We start from the raw sequence: 23,574 nt of genomic DNA on the forward strand, positions 1-23,574 counted from the left end.
GCCCTCCCTGTCTTATGTCTAAACCTTCTCATCCCATACATATTTTACACAACACAACCCTGTCCTTCAAGTGGGGGGGGGGGGGGGGGGGGGCACATTAGGGAAGACGGAGAGCAAGAAAAGCTTTGTGAACGTGACGGACAGGGGAGGCTTAAGGGGAATCACAATGGAAGATGGAGAAAGAGGGAGCATGATTGAGAAAAGGGGGCACAGCCAAGAGAGTTGAAATGCACGGAAACCAAATCAAAGCCTTGTGGTTTTGTGGGAATTTTTTGCTTCCCCCGCAATGGATGAACATCTGAGCCCAGTTATATGCGCAATACCTGTGAGGGGAAACACATAATGCACATATACAAACACATACCCTTCTTTTAGCAGGCCCAAACAGTAGCTATAAATAATCCCAAGATAAAAGCTGCCCATTTTGTCAACAAATATCAACTTCAACTTCAATGTAAAACTGGTCCAAACTGTAGCATGAATGAAACATCCCTAGAATACATGTGTTCCAGATAATATGAGGCTTGGAAATGCTCTTTCACTAAAAATCCCACCCCCCTGTGACAGAACAATTGCCACTGATTGTGTAAATCATGAGTTTAATACTGACATTCATTAAAGCCATTTTTTAAAATTGAATGCAGATCAGGCATTCAGTGATGATCCTATTTAATGGTTGAAATGTTTAATCTTTTAAGTTCCAGAAACAACAACGCTGACAACATCAGTGCCTTTCTTTTCCTTTGTTGCAGAAACTCAGGAACCCCGACAGAGCAGAGGGGCGGCAGGATAAACGAGGCCTGTTGAGAGGAGCACGCAGAACCAGCTGGCATTCACATTTTCAGGTATAGAGACTTAAATTCCCCTGTTTCTCCTTGCCTTCTGTCAGTCACATGGTTCATGCCTTTCAAATGTAGTGCAGTAATACATCCCAGACACCTTCAGCCCTCTATCTATCTATATATCTATCTATCTATCTATATATATATATATATATATATATATATTGCATTGAGGCAGAGCAATGAAATGCTGCTTAAAACGGCTGATTTTCATCAGCTGCCTCATTCATGCTTCAGCACCAGTGACTCCTGCATTAGCATGTATTTACATGATTAGTTTGAGAGTACACTCAAAGAGCAGAGGCCTTTTCTGTTAAATCCAACTTCATGAAAAAAGATTTAATTGGTTTTTGTGCACAGTTGAGTTGAGTTCTGCTGCTACTCTGACATTAGAGTTCCCCCAGAGGAAAATAATGTATACAAACATCCTACTAATAGCAGCTCCCAAAAGCGTTCATCTTGCTGTCTGTGCTACAATATACTTAAACATTTATTTTAAAATATAAATCAAATCAAACATTTCAGCATTTAAAATGCACTGCTGTCTGCAGAAAGATTTAAGCTTTTGACATACTGCAGATCCGAATGCTTTTTGGATTTCTCCGGACAGCCAGTAGATGCGTGTGTGGCACATTATCGGGTGATAACTGAAGAGCATCCCGCCAATAGTCTGCAGCGTGGTGTTTGGGGTGAGAAGTGTTCGAGTGACAGCTGTAATGAGGGAAATGGTCCGTTCTGTACTTCCCTTCTTTTCCAAAGGTTCCGCTGGTGGTGAAGACATCACAAATGTGCTCCCAGTTGTTGGGATCTTGGCACGAGCTAAAGTGAAACGTGCTCACAGATACTAATACAATGTGCTCAGCGGTCTCTGTGATAGCATCACTTCACTTCTCTTCTCTTTCAGTGCCTCTGAGTAAATGCCCCTCATCATTTTCTGACACTGACAGACTATATTTTACTTTTGAAAAACAACTGATTTGGATCTCAGTCACTGGAAATTGGTTTCTCACTCTGCCAGGCAGGCAGTGGATCTAGTGCCCCTAGGAACTTGTGTGAAACCATTATATAAGCCTGGAATTAATGATAATACTCTTCTGAGGATGTTGAAGGAGCACTAGACATGTCTTGGCTGTATACAGTAATGCATCAAATGTCTAATCTTGCAGAATTTGTCCCCCAGAAAAGATTTAAGTTGGTTTTATTAGGAACACGTGTGTGGCATCTTAGTCAACGACTGGTGAAATAATTCAGTTGATGGGATGGATCTGGGTCAAAATAATATTCCATGTCATCAAAGATATCCTATGAATAGATACATGCTCAATCTATTTGGATATATAATAAACGCTACAGCATTAGATCATTAACAAAAAAAACCTTTTAGTTAAAAGATATATTTCTACTGATGAAATCAAGAGGCTGTAATAAGATTTAGACTTTTTCATTTTAAAAGGAACTGATCTAATTTTGTTGATGGATAGTTTTCCATAAGATCTAATTTTGCTGAAGATATCATTCCACTCGTCTAGCGAGGAAGCAAGAAACTGTTCAAAGTCTGTGTGGCCTGTTTAGGGTAAAGCAATTAATACAAATATTTCTGCTCAATTCACTCACAAAGAGGGCTGTGGTGGTGGTTGTGTTGTCGTGATCTAACTGCAAGGGGACAGATCTCAAACATCCTCCCTCCACCCTGTGTCTCTCTTATTCAACCCTGTAGTATATTACAAATATTTCAAAGACAATTTTAAATATATATTTGAACATCAAATCAACACACTTAACCAAGCCTAAAGCTGCCTTTATAGATGATTACCAGTTTTCTCTTTGCATATTGAGGGACAGGGCACATGGAGAGGCATCGAAAAGATGAAACCATCTGTCAATCAAGTGTTTTCTCTTTAGTCCTCTTTTTAGATCCTCAGTAACAAATAAAAGGTAATCAATCACTAATGCACCCAGTTGGTAGTTCTAATCCTAGTAAAATAGTAAAAGTAATATTATTCTAGGGAATTCATGAGTCGCCCTTGAAAATATATCGCTGGCATTCTTTTTTTTTATAGTTGTAACCTTTCTTTCTTATACAAAACCATTATCTGTCATGGCAAGGCACTCACTCCTAACACCAGTCTTCTGTCACTTTTGTCTTAAGTGTGAAAAGGGAAATCCTTGTCCGCCACTTCCTTCTCTCAGGAACGTTTTGCATTTACAGCATGGATTCCCCGTGCCTGCAAAGGCTTGTTGAGACCGAGGTGATTTAAGGTTAGCAAGACAGGTGTATGGCCTGTGTGGGTTCACCACAGGAGGTGGATGAGTCATTTAGTATTGTGGAGAGACCACACATGTAGAAGATACTCCACCTCAAATACATCGCAGCTGTAGAAAAAGTTGATATTCTGCAGCAAATGCAACACAGTGTGAGAAACCTCAGGTGTGTGATATGCATTTTAGTCCCTTCTATCTCCTCTACTTTACACTCCCATACATTTACCTGCAGTATGAAATTAATATGATGCTCTATTGGACTTAAATGTGCAAAACTTCTGCAGATAAATGATAATACAGAATGGATGACTGGAAAATGTCAACAGGCTGGTCTGTTTGAGTAGCTGAAAGCAAAGAAGTAGTAATCTTTTAGTGTTAACCTAACTGTTATGTTTCCTTGTTTCTGAAATAATAGGCCTGACAGCTTTGTTCACAGCAAACTTGAAAAAAATAAAATATTATGCCATGGTTTAACTGCAAAGTAAGTCGCTTTGGATTAATGACATGTAATATTCAAGCATCGCAAACATAAACAATGTTTAGTCTTGCTGTACAATCTATTAAATTATTATTTGTAACTTAAATTTCTACCAGCTCTCCATGTAACTTCAACCATGTCGCATTGTTTACTCTAACTAAACGTCTCTTTAATGTGACTTTAATGTGTTTTTTAAGCTTATACATCCCTGGTTCCAGCGGTTCAGCTCATGGAGCAGCTTCAGGGCCCATGCTGATCCTCTCTGCATAAACCACTGGGGAGGATAATTGATGGCAGGTCGAACTCCAAAGATCGCCTCTGCATGGAATGAAAGTGCATTTCTGCCTTCACACTCTGGGAGCACAAACGTCAGCTGCACCCTTGAATTGTCAGCGAGTGACACACAAATGACTTAGGGGAGAACAGGTAGACTCACTTTCTCAACTAAAAATCTTTATACTCCACGTTGCCAGTATTCACAAGGACAAACTTTGACCTACAACAGTCGTCACTTTGGGAATGAGAAAGCTCAGATTAGGCTTTTTCTGCTATTCTTAAACTTGCACATTCAATTCATTATTTTTCCCCTTGAATTCTTCCATCTGCTGAATTGGCCTCTACCAAGACCACATCCAATAAAACACCCAGGCATGCATGCCATCACTTTCTATAATGACTCGGAGGGAGTCACGTGTCAAGGTGGAAATGTACTGAATGCAGCAGAGCAGGAGATAAGGAGTATAGATTAATATGATATTAATGACGCCCATTGTGCTGTAAATTAATGTAAGTGTGTATTTAATGTGAATAGATATCAATAGCTGAATGGTGGATTTTAATAGTTTATGCCAGTTACCACTCTTTTGCATTTGAAGTGAATGTATTACTAGAAAGAGAAGTTTTCTCATTCACACTAATTATATCATTTTTGGACCGTGCACGTGTAAACTATAGATCACAACAGTGGCATGGGTCTGTGGTTCAGAAGCCTTCACACAACACTAACACGCACACAAAGTTGGTCTGATATCTTTGATGAAGGCCACTAGGCAGAGTACCTCATTAAACGCTCTGTCACAGGTCATTCATCAAACTCTGGCGAGCAGACATAACCGTTTTTAACACTTTGGTGCCTCGCCCATCGCTCAGTACCAGTCAAATATGCACATAGTATGTATTGACTCCGATATCTGCCCACTATTTCATTCTGAGGTGCACGGGACCTCATTTGTTTGGAGTCGGAGAGAAGGCGAGAATGAAGTGAACACACAGAGTGTACTAAAGAGCAAATCTGGAGGGAAACAACCCTGTTATCTGCTGTCCTCGGGGGAAAAGCTGCCGCCATTGATGACGGGATCAAGTTCCCAACCCAATTATCATTAGGTCGATGGCGGGATTGGGTGATTGGCATAAACGCCCTTTCACCTTGTGTACACGATACCACTGTCCAAGTCAATAAGCCAGGAAGCCATGTTGGGGGACCACCTTTAACCGGGATGGACGCGACAACTGCCCCACTTCTTTACAACATTCAGTCACTTGTCACACAGACACCCCACTGAAGGCTCATTGAAGTCCTCCAATCATATTTTTAACCAACAGTGGCTTGATTTAATTGCCTGTGTTTTCATGAGGCACATGAAATGAAGTTTTCAGTCACCATTTTCCCATCCACCTGTCTGTTTCTCTAATTTGAAACCTTTGTACTTCCTTGTCCCTGAAAGAAGGTTCTCAGAAATTCACATAAGAAAGGATTTTAGTGCTCACCCAAACAAATAAGACTGCAAACCGATCAATATTGGACCTAAACCACAGTCCCTTCTTAACCTTGACCAACTGTTTTGTCATATTCCACTGCTTTGAACCTTAGAATAATGTAAAACTTATGAATATGTTGTTTGTTTAAAAGCAATAGCTAGATACAAGACATAGATAAGGAAAATGTTGACTCATTAGAATAATATTGCAGTTTCTGTAGTCCCAATGTGCAGGCCTGATGCCCACTTAACAGGTCGGGTTGACTTTCAGTTCTCTCCGATGGACTTGTAGTCTGGATGCAAAAGTTTACTAATAAAAAAAATCCCCAGTGAAATGTGGAGCCAGGTCTTTGAACCTCTAATACATTACTCATTGTTTCCTCCATGTATGTCCTTACTGGCATCACCACACTGGCACATCTGCTGTCACCAGAGGATGGAAATCTTCCGATGGCTTCTTCGACAGACTAGACTGCAGCTGCTGGAGGGATTTATTAGAGAGGTGCTGAGTGTTCGACCAGCTGCTAAAAGCAGGGATCTGGTGATGGACAGATGGAGTAGGACACAGATTCCCCTCTGGTGATGGAAACAGCAGGGCTCGCGAAGAGGAAGCCAGCGTGCTGTCCCACCTGACCTAAGCCAAGTCCTAATTGATTGGGCAGGGGATTCGTGCAATGTAAAATGAAGTGCTTCGGTCTGGTGAGTTTTTCCGCTCTTCCGGTCCGTGGGGATGAGGTAAAGGGAATCAGAGATGGTCCCTGCAGATCTCACAGTGCAACTGTGTGTTTAATATGTACAGTGAAAAAGGCGTACTCTGGTCTTCGGGGCCGGAGAGGGTTGACGTTGTGTTTTGATGTGTACACGACCCGTTTGTTCTGGGGAGCTGTGTTATCAAGAGGTCGCTATGCATGCCGTGCAATTTAACAACGTATCACACAGGACAGAGATGTGCGGAGGCACTGCTCTCTCTTTGATCAAAGCTTTCAAAAATCAATTTTTTATTAACACCCTCAATCAGTGATTGTCACAGTGAAGGCTTTTGCGCCGTGACAGATTTGAGAAAACTCCTGCGGAGACACATTTGATTGGGTTGAGACCATTTCAACCCACAGAGATAGTTCTCTGTTGGTTATTATACAATATTGACTTTGCCTTTTGAATGGCCAAATTAGTAATTCCGATATATTACTTCTTCGGGAAATCTGCGTTGGCTTATTAGTGAGAAGCAGGAATAAGAATAGTGTCCCCAGGATAACTAGAGTTCCCTGTAATTGTTACACTAGGACACAGACTGTGTTGAATGTAGTGCCTCCTACAATGGACCTTTCATTTCAGCATAAGATTGTCAATACAAAATTGTCTCAACAAATCTCTTTTTTGAGGTGTCTCAATGCAGCATTGATACCGCACAATTACAACACTTAAAACGACCGCTTTGTATTACAAAAGCCCAAAGCACTATGACAAAAGAGTACAACTGCAGACTCGTACCACGAAAACACTCTCAGTGTGTTGTGACTTTCACTCAGGGTGTCGTTTAAAGGTCATACATCAGATGGATTCAGGAGCTACATAAGCAACAATAATACTCTTGGATGCCTTGGATGGTCCTCAGTATAAGGTCACCAGGTTTTCAACCCAAATGCAAACCCCAGTGAGTGATGTGTGTTGATTAATTTTTTTGGAGATCTTTGTCTATGAGTGTGCATGCGTTGGCTGCATGAATACAAGGATAGATCAAAGCGCTAGGTTAGGCCTGGTTATCTTCCATGTGGGCTTGCAGGAAGTCTCTGCCTCTAATGACTTGATTACACAAAGCACACACATGCACACACACACGCACACAGACACCCACAAACATCTGAATACTGTCTTAAGATATGAAAAGGAAAACATTAGAGAGATTGTAAAAGGTGTTTGATTCAGGTTTGTCTAAACATGAAAATAGCAGATAAGTATGCTAATAAATCTGCCACTGAGGTTACATGCAGCCTAATTGCTGGTTCTCTGAAGTAATAACACGATTATGTGTAAGTAATTGCCATACAACAGGTGGGTACGTTAACCTCTTCCCTCAGCAACCAATTGCCCACTTTTTCAATAGATCCTCACTCTTTCCTCTTCTGAAACATAAGATGAAAAAAATGGTTCTGATCACATTGTAAGCTCTCTTGCAAAGGAGGGATGCATTGCACTGAGGGATGCACTGCACTGACAATTTCCCCAATGTTCGGTGCACACAAGTAAGACATTAAGATTAAATGGAAATGCACGCAAAGTACTGCAAAAGTCTAGAAGAACAAATATGTACAATATATACGTTTTAGAAAAACACTGCATGTAATTAGTTGTACTTAAAGACTGTTTTTTTCTCGGTAGTAAACGTAAGGACGAGGTAGTGTTTTTTTGTATGCCAATCCATAGAGTAATAGGCTGGCTCCCTGCGTGCGCACCCTCGTTGCGCTCTAATTAGTGTGCGCACTCTTGCGTCGAGGTGGAAGCTCCGCTCCTCGCTGCTGCGCTGCTCCGAAGAAACTTGAGCTGTTTGAACTTTGACGAACATCGTTAGATATAGCCAGACATATTTAGAGTGTATGCCGCTCAAGAACTCTCCCAATGTTTGACGAAGATGACGAAACCGACGGCGGGGAGAGAGCCCCTCCACCCGAGTCTCCCACGCCGCCTCTGCCCGCCTGTCTTCCCCGAGGATCTCCTTCCTCGCCGCGGCCCCCGGTCCTCTTTTCCTCCGCCTCTGCGCTGCTGGGGGACACAGACCCGCCTTACCCCGCTACTCCGGAGTGTCGTCACCCGTCTCCAGAGAACAGGGAGACCGGGGACTCCCCGCACTCCACACCTGCAAAGTTATGCCAGAGCATCGGGGAGACCGGCTCTCCGTTCCTATCGCGGCAGGACGTGAGCATGGACGCGGTGTTCGACCGCTGCGATGACCTGTTCCCCAAGTGGAGAGGACGAGGCGCCGCAACCGCTGACCGCCTTCAGCACCGCGGACAGCGAATCCCGCGCGCTGCGCAGGGCTCGGACCTCGGGAATCACTCCGTCGAGCCCATCGACACCGAGTTCGACTCCGAGACCAGGCAAACGTGAGTGATCCTATATTATTCTTCCACAACTTTTGCTCTTTCACGCAGAGACGTGGTGCATCGGTGTAGAAGTCACGAGTGTCGAGGCCTTGTGTCCGTGTGCTTATTTGATCCGCCTTGATTGAGGGGCTGCTGATTGACAGTTTTGACCGGGCTCTTCTGGATTGAGTGAATCTACAGCGACTACCTGGGGTGTCAACAAGTAGAGGTCAGTGTTGGAGAGAGTGGAGAAAAGCTGCGTGCTTTTTCTCTTGGACAGCTGCATTCACCTGTATGTGCAGCTTCTATATGAAAAACACTGTTTTATAGGTCCTTGATTTATTGATTACGTCAGTGGGACTGCACTGTGATATAATGGACTAGTATTCATAAAAGGCTTGTCATATATTGTTCTGCAACTCAGTCATGTTCCTTCTTGAATGGAACATCGGCATCTAACTTTGCTGTTGCACTGTTGCAGTGTTCCAGTTTGAATTAGTGAGTGTGTCCTTGTAGCTTTTCCACTATGCACTCATATGTCTCTGTAGTGAGAGAGACCATCTTCATTGATTCCGGTGCACAATTGAATAACCATCAGTCAATGGGTATTGTGCGTTTCTGTGTGTGCATTGTGGGTTAGTGTGAGTAAGACCAAAAACAGGAGAAAAGCAGAGTGCATAAATTGAAGAGTACCACAACCCCCCTCTGTCCCCGCCCCAATGGCCCTCGTCACCCACACAAGAACTCCCACAGAAACGCTAATAAAACAAAGTTGTGAATTTCTGTGTTTTTAAAATGGCTACAGTGTCCGATATACAATGAATTCTCTCTGGTGTCTTTATTCTGTTTAAAGCAACATGAGATAATTGGTATTTCTGGTACTTAGTGCTCCTCGTGGACAGTTGTGTTCGTTGACGAGCCAGCTATTTTACGTACTTAATATATATAGCACTCAACACTAACTTTTATTTTCTTATTGATGCCAATCCCCCAACATTTCTGATGGAAATGTATTTACAGGAGGTGCATTCAAATAAATTCACGTTTCTTTACAGTAAGGAGTGGGTCTGATAGGTCAAACAATTAAATGATCTTTTTAGATTGATTACTTAAGACGGTCTTGCCGCACGGAAGAGGTCATCTCGGCTTCTGTCTTGAAGCCTTTTGTTTTGCAGAACCTCTTGCAAACGGCTGTCATTCCAAAGTGAGTCTGTGTACCAAGTCAGCTTTATCTTCTAGGAAGTGTGCAGTAAGCTAGCACATTCTTCTTCCACGACATCATACCATTTCACCAAAAAAACACAGTAGAAAAACAAGCATTTTTTGGAGAATGAAGGAGGCCCATTGTTCCTCTATTACATGTCAGTGAGGCTTCAAAATGATATTAAAGCTGTCATTTTAAAGTAAAAGCTTCACTTCAATGAGATAAGTGGTCACAACACCGTTTGGAGGACACTGTCCATTCATGCAGGAGACATCTACATGCACAGCTGGGACATGAATGGTTACTCTCAATGGTCGTTTGTGTAGCACTGTCAGCTTAGTTATCCCTATATCAGATAGTAAGTATGGCAGGCCTCAGAGTTGGCTCTTTGATCTTCTCTGGTCTGCTCCTTTGATACACCAGTGTTCATGTATGCTGTCCCTGGACAAATGCTTTTGTGTGTGTCCTTCTTTGAAAGAGAGTGTTATGAACATGTCTGTTTCTCATTATCAGTGAAATAAGAACAACTTACCTTTGATCGAAGAAAATTTACAATTTACTGCTTGAGAGAGTGGTGTGTGTGTGTGTGTGTGTGTGTGTGTGTGTGTGTGTGTGTGTGTGTGTGTGTGTGTGTGTAAGAGAGACAATATGCTGAGAGTTCAACTCTCTAAGATATACTGCACATGTGTGTTCACTGATAACGTTGTCAGTCATACGTTATGTAAACGTTCCTGCTGAGTTGGAATTTTTTTTCTTTCACTCATTATTCTCAAAATTTTAAATTGAAGATTTGTTTTCTTGTGTAGATTTTTGGTTTTATCCTGTTCACCAGTAAATTACTTAATCTACTTGCTTGTTTGAGCTGGACATAATGAGCCTGGTGGCCCAACTTTAGAGAATTTATCTGTGGTAAACAGGTTATACAGTTTATCACAGAATCTCTTGTTATCTCTGTACTGTTTATTTGAATTTATATTATTCATATTTGACTCCAACATTTAGCATTTATCTTCTTAGCTTTAAATAAATAACTCTAAATAACATACAAGTTGTAACTCTGACTCTAAAACTGCCTTAATGTAGTTTAAATTGGAGTCATGTAACTCAATTAAGAGCCAACCTTAATCACTTTTATATGCTTGCCAATACAATACAACACAAATACAATATCTTTAGTATGAAAGGGCTTCATTTTTTGCAGGATATGGGGATATCTACTGTGGTGTGTTTAATGTGTACTACAGCAGCCTTTGCCTTGGATGCAGCAACTATATGAGAGCTGAAAAGACTCAAGTAAATTGCTGCAGTGTTTGGTTTAGGGATTAAAAATGTTGCCATATAATCACATTGGAAGCAGGGATTAGAGGTGACTGAATACAGGACTTCTGCACAACAGGCAGGAAGAACATGTCTTCAGTGGAATAGGTTGGCTTACAATATATAGGCATAACATACACACACACACACACACTCACACAGATTTATATCCATTAAGTCTGCCTCCTGACTTTGTGACGGTCATTCTGCACAAAAATGATTCAAGTCAATTCTATTTCAGATCAAAATCACAAATGAGAGATGGATACAGACAAGGTTGGAGAGGGTTGTCAAATGGAAATTTGTTACCTGACTCTGAGGTTACCTAAATGGTTCGGCAGCCAGGCTGTCGCATCACATATTAACAATAAAAAACCATACATTTCCCTGGATGTTTGTGTGTACCACATCTGGCATAATGCATTGTAATGAATAAATACAAATCATGTCCTTAAAAAGGCAATATCAACGGCAGGATTTCCGTGTTAGCTTGCATTCACAATTTATAAATAATGCATGTTGTGTCTGCATTCTGTGTTAATGCTGCTGTGTCACACAGGTGTTCATGGATGCATTGCGTGTGGATGTGTGTGATAATCTACACTTTTGTGTGTGTGCGTGTTTGTGAAAGAAAGACAGGGGGTATCTTGTCAGCTTGATTGGTAGTTTGAGGTGTAAACAGCTTTTCTGGTAAATTGAAATTCTGCAGGAATGTTGTACCCTTTAATGGCACCCTGACTAAGGGACTCACTCGCTCTTTCTCGCATACACACTCACACAGGGGGTTTTCTTGGTGAGCTCTCTTCATCTTCTCAGTCCCACACCCTTCCCAGGAAAGTCAACCACGATGAACATATTTTCAATTTCACTTTTTCTCATATTAACGTTTTACAAATTCAATCTCAAGTTTATATTAGTAATCTCACTAGAGAACAAAATGATTCTTGTTTATCTTTTCCCCTGAACAACGCGTCCCGTTCCCAACAATTCCCGTTTCCACTTTTCATTTCAAAGCTTACCCTCATCCAGTATCTCCTCCTTCATCACTCAGTCTCCCTTTCATTTCTCCAGATTTTGGATACATCAAGGCTTTGTTGTTGAGAGAGTGACAGTGACTCAACGCATTGTGTTTTTAAAATACATATGTGGAAATACAGTAATCCTGGATAGATGTGTTTTTCAGTACAATGCGTGATTACAGGTGCAAGATCCCTTCAGATGAACACGATTGTTTACCTGCTATTTCCTGCTGAGATCTAATAGTGTGTCTCTGGACTTGGTGCTCCATGAAAAGAAAAAAAACAAAGACATTTTGATCAATATTCATGTTTATTTATTCCTGCATGCATGCATTGGTAATGATTCACCACTGGCCGAAGAATCTCTTTGGAATGGCCACTCGCTCATTATGGTGTGAGTTTGTCATGCAAGAGCCAATTACAGTGACAGCTCCATCTCTCTCTTGCCAATCAGAGCTGTTGACCTGCGATGGCCCCGCAGTAGGATTTGACCCTGGAAGCCGTTCATTGATTTGACCGGAGACAGATATGTCACAGATGGGTTGGTTGGTTATCTCCCGGGTCAGGGGAGACTGTCTGTGTTATGCACTGCTGATCTTGTTTGAGCAGTTCCTTTCTTGGCAAAATATCCACATCGGGAGACAGTAATGCTTTTGTTTGCCTCGTAACACCATTGTCACTTTGATGTGGCCAATGATGCTGTCGTTTCCTCTTGTCGGCATCATTTGCTCTCTCGCGGTCCCCTTTTCCTTTCCTTCGCCATCGCCTCATCACTCAACAACGCTCAAAAATGTGTTCTTTGTCTCCTACCTCAATTCTCATCATTGTCATTCATGTTCATCCTCTTGACAATTTGCTCTCCTCTTTACTGTCCACAGGATGGAAGCCATGCACCGCCGGCACACCACACTGAGAGAGAAGGGCCGTCGGCAGGCAGTGCGGGGCCCAGCCTACATGTTCAACGAGCGTGGCTCGGCCCTCACTGCAGAGGAGGAGCGTTTTCTGGACGCTGCCGAATACGGAAACATTCCTGTGGTGCGCAAAATGCTGGAAGAGTCCAAAACCCTTAACTTCAATTGTGTGGACTACATGGGCCAGAATGCCTTGCAGCTGGCAGTGGGCAACGAGCACCTAGAAGTGACTGAGCTGCTTCTAAAAAAGGATGGCTTGGCGAGGATTGGCGATGGCCTGCTCTTGGCTATCTCCAAGGGTTATGTCCGAATTGTTGAGGCTATTCTCGCCCACTCCGCTTTTGGTGGAGGTCTCCGACTTGCTTTGAGCCCCCTGGAGCAGGAGATGCGCGACGATGACTTTTACGCATACGACGAAGACGGAACACGTTTTTCACATGACGTCACGCCCATCATCCTGGCCGCTCACTGCCTAGAGTATGAGATCGTCCACATCCTTTTGACGAAGGGGGCCCGCATCGAAAGGCCACATGACTACTTCTGTAACTGTTCAGAATGCATGGAGAAACAGAAGCAAGACGCATTCAGTCACTCCCGCTCCAGGATGAATGCATACAAAGCCCTGGCCAGTGCTTCTTACCTGTCACTCAGCAGTGAAGACCCTGTGCTGACCGCCCTAGAGCTCAGCAATGAACTGGCAAGATTGGCCAACATCGAGACAGAATTCAAGGTAAAGAGTGGTTTCGCCCATCATTATTTATTTATTTATTTGTTAAGTTTTACTTTTTCTTCCCCTGCACCAAAACTTCTCTAAGGTAATAAAGAGGGATGCTATTCTTCAGAAGAAACACACAACACATGAAGTGCTTCCAAGCTGTCTGCTTTAGATATTGAGGAACCTTTTGTTTTATCAGTGGAACCCTTCAGTGTTTCAGGGTGGTTTACGTTAAATAAATTAATGCACATGTTTGACTTTGGAGGGTAAGACTTTAATTTAGATATAGGAAGCAGTATCATCTAATTTAATTGATGAGAGAACAATAGCTTCATGACATTACAATCCATGTTTCTTCTTCTTTAACCCTCCTCATTCGTCCATTCCTTAATCTTTTCTGCTCACTTTTGGATTTGTTAGTCAGCCTTCCTGCTTGTCATTGTGTTTTCCGTCTTTAGATAAATTAATGAGAAGGGCTCACCTGAGGGACAATAGATGTGTTTTTGCTCATCTGTCTAATTAACATCTCATTATCACGCGTCTCCCTGCTTTAATTCAAATCTCACACATTCACATCACATTCACCTCTTCTCATAATGTTCAAATATCAAACATTTGAAGAAAGTGGGCCAATGGCCTGAGACGTTCCTCTTTCATGAGAAATCAAACACTCAACACATTTTCTCCATTCTGACACCAATTTGATGTTCTGATGGTATAGTTTGTGAATGATGTTATTCATCATTCAACAGTTCATACTGCACAAACAGTGCAAACAGCGGAAAAAGTGCTGAGAAAGCTAGCAGCAATAACCCGAGGGGATACCTAGGTGAGCGTTACGTTTCTGTTGGTAACCGCGGTGTGAGTCTAAAAAGTCAGTTAGCCAGTGGGGGGTATAGGGACGCTCATGCAGCACACGGGGCTGTCCCAGTAACCTCAACAAAACGCAGACAAACTTTGCTTCTATATTAATTCTCTATATCCAAAATCTTTTGGAAGTTGGAGCACATGGATGCAAGATGCACGTTAAGCCACACAAACCTATGGTGTTTTGTTTTAATTTGATACTTTACTTTAATGGTAAACACCACCACAGTGTGGACACACACACACACACGGTTGGGAGGGACACAGAAGGGTGTTATTTCATTTCACTCTGTTCTTGAATCAAATACATTTTTGTTCAATTTAGCTGAAATGAAGCCACACAGCAACAGAGAAATTGAAAAACATTCGTATGCTGCTGGTGAACATCCAGGAATGCAAACTCCAGCCCTCTTTTCTTTTCATCCCTCCATCCTACTTCTCTCTCTCTCTCTCTCTCTCCCTCCATGTTTGAGGCTTGTACGTCCCACTTTCCTCATCTGTAACCATTCTCACTCTGCTCCACTCTCTTCCATTTTCAATCTAGATTATTTCCCTTCCTTTATCTCAGCCCCCTAAGGCACAAAGCACATACCCTGAATTGTGAACGGATTTCCCCATGTACTGCATGTGTGTTTTTACTATGCGTATGCGTTCTTTGATGTGTTTGCTATGACGTCCAATGATACATTGGAATACATCGATGTTCCCTCACTACTATGAAGCTGTCATTTCTCTGAATGTAAACATGTGATCAAGAACAAGAATCAACAAAGTGAAATTTCATTTATCTAATAAGCCAATTTGCAACATGTGAAGGCTCTCTGCAGTCCTGATGTCATCAGAGAGCTCGTTCCACCATTTTGGAGCCAGGACAGCAAAGAATTGTGATCTTGTGGAGTGTTTAGCTCTCACAGAGGGAGGAACCAGCAGCTTGGCAGATGCAGATTGGATTGTGCGGGTTGGGATGTAGGGTTTCACCATGTCCTGGATGTAGCCTTGACCTGATCCATTCACAGCACGGTACGTGAGCACCAGTGTTTTGAACTGGATGCGGGCAGCCACTGGTAACCAGTGAAGAGCTGCGTTTCTGACCAACAATTAGGGAGACGTATGATAGTTTAACTTAAAATAGTGGCAAAGAATGGTGGATATTCTTGAGTGCCCATGACACAAATACTCGTCGTAAGGCAATATAAGTGTGGTTAATGCGTTACAGAAATGAGCGTCAACAGCCAGGGTACACATAACATCAGTTACCAAAATCAAGTTACACCTTTTTGAAAGTTTTGGGCTTTAATCAGCAGTGACTTAACAATAGTGATTGACAGATAAAAAAGCAGAAAGTGTAAACAGAAACTAAACTTCAAACCACTGCGCGCGGTTTACTTTTTCACACCGTCTCACTAATATGAGAAAGTGGGAGTAAAACTGTTAATCTGACGCCATCTCTAACGAATTGCTGATGTGATGACCGGAGACATTTGAATACACGGGGGATTATACTTTTCAGTGGTATGGCTGACCACAGAGCAAACACCGGGCTGAAGGCATAATGAGATCCACTCCTTGGGGACACAAGGGCTGTAATATGCTGACTGCTGCTGAGGAACCGAATCAGCCAGAAAGATGAGGGGAGGTGTGGAAGGAAGACGGGTGACAAGGGAACTGCAGCGGTTTGAATCTGGAACAATTCATGAAGGATTGGGGGTTGAAAGGCTCGACAATAATTATGAATTGTAGTAGAGTGGAAAAAGTAAATTCAGAACTTGGAGCTTAATCAGCACTTGGAGCCATTCCTTGGACTTGGATGAGGAAGTATATAGATTCACATTGAATGCTATTATTATTATTAGAGCTTCAGCATTAGCTGCACTGCACCTAAAATGGTTTAAATGAGCAAAGACACGTTTCCATTTAACTTATACATAACTGCAAAACCAAAAGATATACTTCAATTTCAGTTCAATTTATCTTTACTCTCCTTAGACATCCTCTGTCATATGTTGTCTGTAACCTATTGTCAAAACGATTTACGTGTTTCAATTTAAATCATGTTTTTCAACTCTCCCCCTGTCAGAACGAATATCGTAAGCTGTCCATGCAGTGCAAGGACTTTGTGGTGGGAGTGTTGGACCTCTGTCGGAACACAGAGGAAGTGGAGGCCATCCTGAACGGCGATGTGGACCAGTGCCCTCCGAGTGCATACAACCGACCCTGCCTCAGCCGCGTCATACTGGCCATCAAGTACGAGGTGAAGAAGGTAAGACGACCAAAGGTTACCCGGCGGATCAGCTTTACCACCCTAGTCGTTGTATTGGATGCAGTTATCATTTGTTTTACATCATAAAACTGCAACATGCAAAACTTGCAATCTTGCTGAAAAAAATACAGGAGGATGGTTTGAAGGACTGTGAAAAACTGCAGTGACTTATTAGGGTTTTCAATGCCGAAGCAGGAAATAGTGGGACATGTTTATAGTGCAGGGGACAACATGTTCTCAAGCTTTATCACTACAAGGCCCACTTCTCATTGGTGAAACATTTCTGAGCCAAATAAATAATAAGAAAAAAAAGATAATATGATAAACTATGGAGGAAAAATACACTGTGCTTTAGCTGTATTTCTAATGTCACTGTGAGCTGTAAATATCCTGAATACGCCTTTTTCCCATCCAGGACTTCTTTATAAATGCAAAAATAGTTTATATAGTTCATATATATAGTTTATTTCCTCGGCTTTGAAGCTTTTACTGGCAAGTAATTCATCTCCTTTTTAACTGAACCTATAAAACTTGCACCACTGGATCTGAGGGAAATGTGCTATCACTAACCGTGGCCAATCGTGTCTCTACCCGATGACGGGATGGCATTCAGTGGGATTATTTAATCATTCAAATTCACAGCAGAATCTCCAATGCAAAACACCACATCCTAATTTTGAAATTATTATTATTTAAAAAAATATAATAATTCTTGTAGGACACTCCCTTCCTGATAAATATTCAAATCTCTCTAACCCCTTCCTCCCAGATTGTCTTTTATAGTTTTTTAGACAATTAATCAACATTCAAACAAATGTTACTGAGTTAACTAAAAGCCTAGTTTTAAGTCTCTTTGCCTGCACCCGGTAAAAATAGTGCAGTCCAACATGAGCGGGAAAATCTTAGTAACATTTATAGTAAGAACACAATTTAAGAATTTCACTTCAATAATGAGCTTTACTTCATATTATGGTGATGAATTCCATACATGTAATGCTCAGATGAAAGACAGCCTGGCCACTAGTAGCTCAGATGAAATCAGACAGACGCATAGCTGAATCATGCAGGATCATATAAACTAGGCAGACATGTTTGCGTGTGATGAGGTTTTACCAGCTGCGGAGGTTCTTCAGGCTCAGGCGAGCTGAGATTACCCTGAGGACACCATGTGCATGTGAAACCCAGCCCTCCTAACTCGAGTCTCCTAGCCTTTTTTTGCCCACACAGTAAGTTTGTGTATTTCCTTACATGTAGCTTTAGGTTCCCATGCAACAGCAGAAAACTGGCTTTCTTTTTTTATTTTTTTGTAAATCGTGCTGTGCAGAGGCCTTTTTGTGAAATGTCAAACCAAATTCCTCATTCTCCTAACTACACCCGCTCTCTGAAAAAACACACAGCCTATTTGACCTAAGTGCGCTGAATGTTTTTCTCTAATCAGGTAAATCCAAATTGTGTGTGTGCGTGTGTGCATGAGTGTGGGTGTGTGTAAGGCGGTGGTTTATGCATGATGCTGTGTGTGTTTGTGTGTTGGCCAGTAAACGGTTGGTTCCAGCTGTATTTTCCATCCTGTACAGGAAAGCGTGACCAATACTCAGGGAGCTAATTAAACGGATGCAGGAAAAGAAGGGTGGGGGAAAGATTGCCATGGCAACCAGGTGAAGCCCGACTGCGTGCGGCGCATACAGCTGGACGCGGGCAGGGGTTCATGTGATGGCTGAAAGGATGGATGGAGCGGTCACGGGACAACAGCGGAGACACTACGTCACAACGCAGGCAGAGTCTAATGTCTGCATGTGGGTTCACGTGTACACATGATTAAGAGCCTGTGTGCACACTCTGTATGTGCAGTCAGTCGGCAGAGAACACAAGAGGGTAACATCAATCGATGTAGAGCAGGTGGGACTAAAAACAGGAGATACTAGAGTTTAATTAGTACACTAGCGAACCTCCGAGTGGGCATCGATCGCTCGATCATCCACATCCTTCCTCCAGCTGGAACAAAAAAAACATCCATCCTCTGCTTCCTCAATGGACCAGTGCAGGATTTCATTTATCTTGTCCTTTGTTGCAGTAAAGTCAGCAACAGATGCTTAAATGCCAGACCGAACCTGATCCAATCAGGCAAACATGCTTCAGTAATTAGTATAAACACTAGGTGCCTCTCCTTTGCCGCCTGTTTTCTTCTTGCAAAGTTCACGGTAAACTGATTTTGGGACCCGTTTGTTGACATTTTCGTTCTAATTGATGTGAAGGGGCAGTGAGTCCAATCATGTAAAGAGTAAAATATTTGTGTTATAATAAACCGACATTAGGTGTGGCCCTAATTGAAAATCATTTTGCACGCTCAGCTACCTTGGAATTACTCAACCACCAGAAGCCCTCTTGAGGAATAGAATGTATTTTTTCAATCATTCCATTTGTAATGCTTGCCAAATACGCTACATTGATCCTTTCTGTGACCGCTGGGCCTTAAAAGTGTAGCTTTGGATCGACGTGGTGTTCTTATGAAGGTTGAAAATGCTTGTTTGATCATTTCTCCCTTCTTCCTCTCTCTTTCTCCCTTCTCTCTCCCCCGACTTACCCTGTGTGGTCGTATCCTCTCCCACGATTTAACGTCCGTGTCTGCGCCTCCCTCTTCAGTTCGTCGCCCATCCCAACTGTCAGCAGCAGCTGCTGACGATCTGGTACGAGAACCTGCCCGGCCTGAGGCAGCAGTCGGTCGGGGTGAAGTGCTGGACGGTGCTGGGGGTCGCCGCGGGTCTGCCCTTCCTGGCTGTTGCCTACTGGATAATGCCATGTAGCAAGGTACGAACACGCGTGCTCCTGATACAGCACATGGCTGTGGCAACAATACTGAAAGTCTGCAGCCGTTCATCTAAGATTTATTAAACACAAGACGAGTATTTTTAGGGATTAAACCTTGTTTCTGACAACTTTTTATTTTTTTGGCCTAAGGTTTGAACAAGGACAAATTGTAAACTAAATCAGGTTTATACTTGGTTGAAAGGCCATTACAGGAGCTCTCGGCCTGATTTGAAAATATATCGCTCAACATCCATTATTCTAAGCTGTCATCCTCGGTTGCACTTTTGCTGGGATGTGCTTTAAATTAATGCAAAACCCCAACAGTCCATTACAGTCTGGTGACGGTGGCCATAAACATGCAACAACAACAACAACTACACACCAGAGGGATATTCCATCTTAAATCGTCCATATCCTTGAGTCAGAGACTTGGCTTGCAGGTTGTGTTAAAGACTTAAAGGCCGCCGATTTCCCATTTAAAAAGCACTGTATAATCATCCTTTCATTTTATAGCCCTGAGGCACACATTTTGTTAATCATCAATCAAGTAAATTATAATCTGTCAAGTGACACACTAACACGGAGACAGGCACACATGCCTGGTTCTTTAAAGCTTTCCGTTAACCTTGATGATCCTTTGCACCTGGCTCTTTTACTGTTCACACAGGCGGCTACATTTGATGATAAATCAACCAACCAAGCAATAGTATGTGTTTTACAGTCTAATATTTTGTTTAGAGTTAGAGGTAGATGCGTGGAATTTTTGTCTTATGATTATCATTTTTGGTAATTGTACATACCTGATTTAAAGATCTAGTTTAAAGAAGTATATGAATAGATTTCTTAGAAAATAGAAAAGCACAACCACATATGTGATAGGCTTTAAATAGAGATGACAGATCATCATTGTGAGGAGCTGATGCAGATCCGAGCTGACATCGGAAAACAAGTCAGTTTAGAAAATATTCCAAAGCACCATGTTCTGAATAAGTGAGAAAAGACGTAATGCTCACACAAAGCTGCAGTTTTTGCCCCTAGTCTGCGTGGGATATAAATCGTAAAGGGGTACAAATGGTTGAGGTAAGCGTACGGTGATTGAACGAACACACAAGCCAATGCAGCATAGTTGCACAAAACTCACACACTGACACACACAGTGGGCCATTACACAATTCGCAAGAGGTACTTTTTTGCTTGGGTTTGTGTGATTGGGGCATGTAACACATTTATCACGTACTTATTCATCAATACAGGACTCCCAAACGGTTGTCTTTTGGTCTGCATGTGCCTGCCGCTACTGGCTGCCACTCCTTTGGAGGAGAGAATATCAGCTCTTGTCATCGTACCACTGGTGAAAAAGAAACCTACAGAGTTTTTTAGTCCTCACACAGAAGCAGGCTGTGGATCAGCCCAATCGGAGGCTGGGCTGATCCAGTGGTTGGAGGCTCAGAGGAGCTTTGGCGGGGTTAAGATTCACCAGACGACCTCTCCTCACATGGTTTAGTCGTGTGTGTGTGTGTGTGTGTGTGCCATGGCGACAGCTATTGAATTTCGTATGCCACCGTGCATGCAGAGAGTAGAGATAGCCTGTGGGTAGTTAATATTGTAAAGCAGCAGGGTAAGAGACTGGCAAATGTTGCCATCTCAAACATCTGTGTGTGTGTGTGTGTGTGTGTGTGGGTGGGTGTGTGTGTGCGTGTGCATGTGCGTTGGCATATTGGTGGCTTGGTGGTGGCATGTATAATGCTCCTTGTGCGACAGCATTGTGCGTTACGTTCCTCCCATATGTGTGTGTTTTCACAGTCTCTGCTGATGTTTTTTTGAGGAGCTTTGCGTCACTGAACACTGAAAGTAGATGTTTTGTTTGGGTGCAATTTTAAACCTTTCTTAATGTTCAATTAAAATACAACTAAAATATGTATTAAAAGTTAGATTCCCCAACACACAAAAAAATCCTTTGGCTAATTGTTGCTATTGAGCAGGACTCACAGCAATGAGCAATGGAAATAATAATAATACATTTCCCCCGTAAACCCAAATCTGTAAATGGCTGTTTAACCTAAGACTATGTCTTTAACCTTTAATCATCATTTGGTCCTTGGTATTTGGAAGTATTTGGAAACCAAAGGTGCACAATAGAACATTTTCTTCTTCTCATATTCTCAATCTTCTCACCTCCAGCTTGGTCAGATCCTGCGAAGTCCTTTCATGAAGTTTGTGGCTCACGCCGTCTCCTTCACCATCTTCTTGGGTCTGCTTGTCGTCAACGCCTCCGACCGCTTTGAGGGTGTGAAGAACCTGCCCAACGAGACCATCACGGACCACCCACGACAGGTGTTCAGGGTCAAGACCACCCAGTTCTCCTGGACAGAGATGCTGATCATGAAGTGGGTGTTGGGTGAGTCTTCTGCTCACACCCATGCTGCACACACACACACACACACACACACACACACACACACACACACACACTGGTAGTGTTTGAAAGGATCCACAGTTGCAGCCAATTAAAAAAAATCACTGTCAAGGCAGATTCTTTACCATGATAAGAAATAACCTTGATGCAGCACATATGTTCGCTAATGGATTTTTTTATCAAGATGAATTTAGATGCAGGCAAGCCAGATTAGTTTATGATGAAGTGTCTTTCATAACTTTTAAAGTATTTGGTGTTAATCCAAAGTATGCACTCAACTCCTTCCCCTGTGAACCTTTAAGCAAATCTTTGATATGACACAGATACAAGAATAATTTAGGATAATACCAACCAAGCGGACGAAAGCCACCACGAAAGCCAATAGAAGTTTCCTGGTTCTAATCTGGCACTGGCCAGACTTGTTGAAGCAGTGGCTGTAATGATGAGCTGGAGGGAAATTTGTTGTTTGACCTCAAAGGTGGTGTTGAGGAAGTAATAGCGAGAGAGAGAAAATGGTGGAAACATGGGAGCTGTTGGAGGAGCTGGAGGGGTGGAGTGTGAGCCACACAATAAGACAGGCCTGAGAGACGGCTGTGAGACAAAGACATATTCACTACATAAACAGCCCATGGCCGAATCTGTCAGACCTCAGCTGCTTCCCATCTGCTGATGTGCTTCCTTTCATCTACAAACGCACACATCAAATGACATCATGTGAGGGGTCTGTGGATGTCGGTGCACATATGCTCCTGTTTTTGTTTGTTTATGTATAGGGGCATCGTTCTTTCTGGAAGCAAGTGCTGTTGTGTTGTGTGTGTCTGTGTGTGTGGGCGGTGGGGGGTGGGGGGTGACTGAGGTAGAGCAGGGTAATTCTAATTCCAGCTGCAAGCTTTGAAGGCCTGGTAATTGTTACAGAGATGGTACTGATCAGGGCGCTTTCTCAGTAAGCAATTTTCTCCTTGTTTTGGCTCCAAATAAAGAATGGCAGTCTCGTATAGAGGTGTGTGTGTGTGTGTGTGTGTGTGTGTGTGTGTGTGTGTGTGTGTGTGTGTGTGTGTGTGTGTGTGTGTGTGTGTGTGTGTGTGTGTGTGTGTGTGTGTGTGTGTGTGTGCTTATTTTTTGTATGCACCTGAGGTATAAGTGAGGTGTCTGAATGGTAGTGGGAGGGCCTTTGCGTTTGGGTGGTGTGTTCAACCTGTTCATCCAAACCCAACAAATATCTTAAAACCAGGCCAAGTAATGTTGAGATTACATATATTTCTTTGGGGGAGATTGTGTTGAAATAAGGGTTAATGTGACGGGTAAAGTTAAGGGTCCTGATCAAATGTAAGTTACAACATTCAAGTGTGCTGAAAAGATTTCTTTATAAAAAGTGTGCAAACATCAAACATGACTCATATGTTGCTCTGTAATTGGAATAAATACACTTCATACCGTTTGACAAGAACAATTAAAGGGTAACTCCAGCACTAATGGCCTGGTCTACTCCAGTTGCACGGTGGTGTGGTGGTTCGCACTGTCGCCTCACAGCATCAAGATCCTGGGTTTTTAAACCACCCAGCGGCCGATTTGTGTGGAGACTGCATGTTCTTTCCCGTGTCTATGTGGGTTCTCTCCGGCTGGTCCGGCTTCATCCCCGAT

General features: G+C 42.6%; 1 protein-coding gene across 1 annotated transcript in view; it reads left to right on the forward strand.

Moving 5' to 3' along the window:
* The first annotated feature begins 7,726 nt into the window (after nt 1–7,726).
* Nucleotides 7,727–23,574, forward strand: part of LOC119210843 (short transient receptor potential channel 7-like) — a 30,567-nt gene continuing 14,719 nt past the window's right edge. The window contains exons 1-5 of the mRNA XM_037461321.2: nt 7,727–8,440; nt 12,838–13,600; nt 16,530–16,712; nt 19,353–19,517; nt 21,699–21,915. Of these exons, the coding sequence (XP_037317218.2) occupies nt 7,956–8,440; nt 12,838–13,600; nt 16,530–16,712; nt 19,353–19,517; nt 21,699–21,915 (1,813 nt within the window). The 5' untranslated portion in view covers nt 7,727–7,955. The remainder of the gene's footprint in view (nt 8,441–12,837; nt 13,601–16,529; nt 16,713–19,352; nt 19,518–21,698; nt 21,916–23,574) is intronic.

Source organism: Pungitius pungitius, chromosome 2 (assembly GCF_949316345.1).
Source record: "Pungitius pungitius chromosome 2, fPunPun2.1, whole genome shotgun sequence".
In the NCBI taxonomy this organism is placed as follows: Eukaryota; Metazoa; Chordata; class Actinopteri; order Perciformes; family Gasterosteidae; genus Pungitius; species Pungitius pungitius.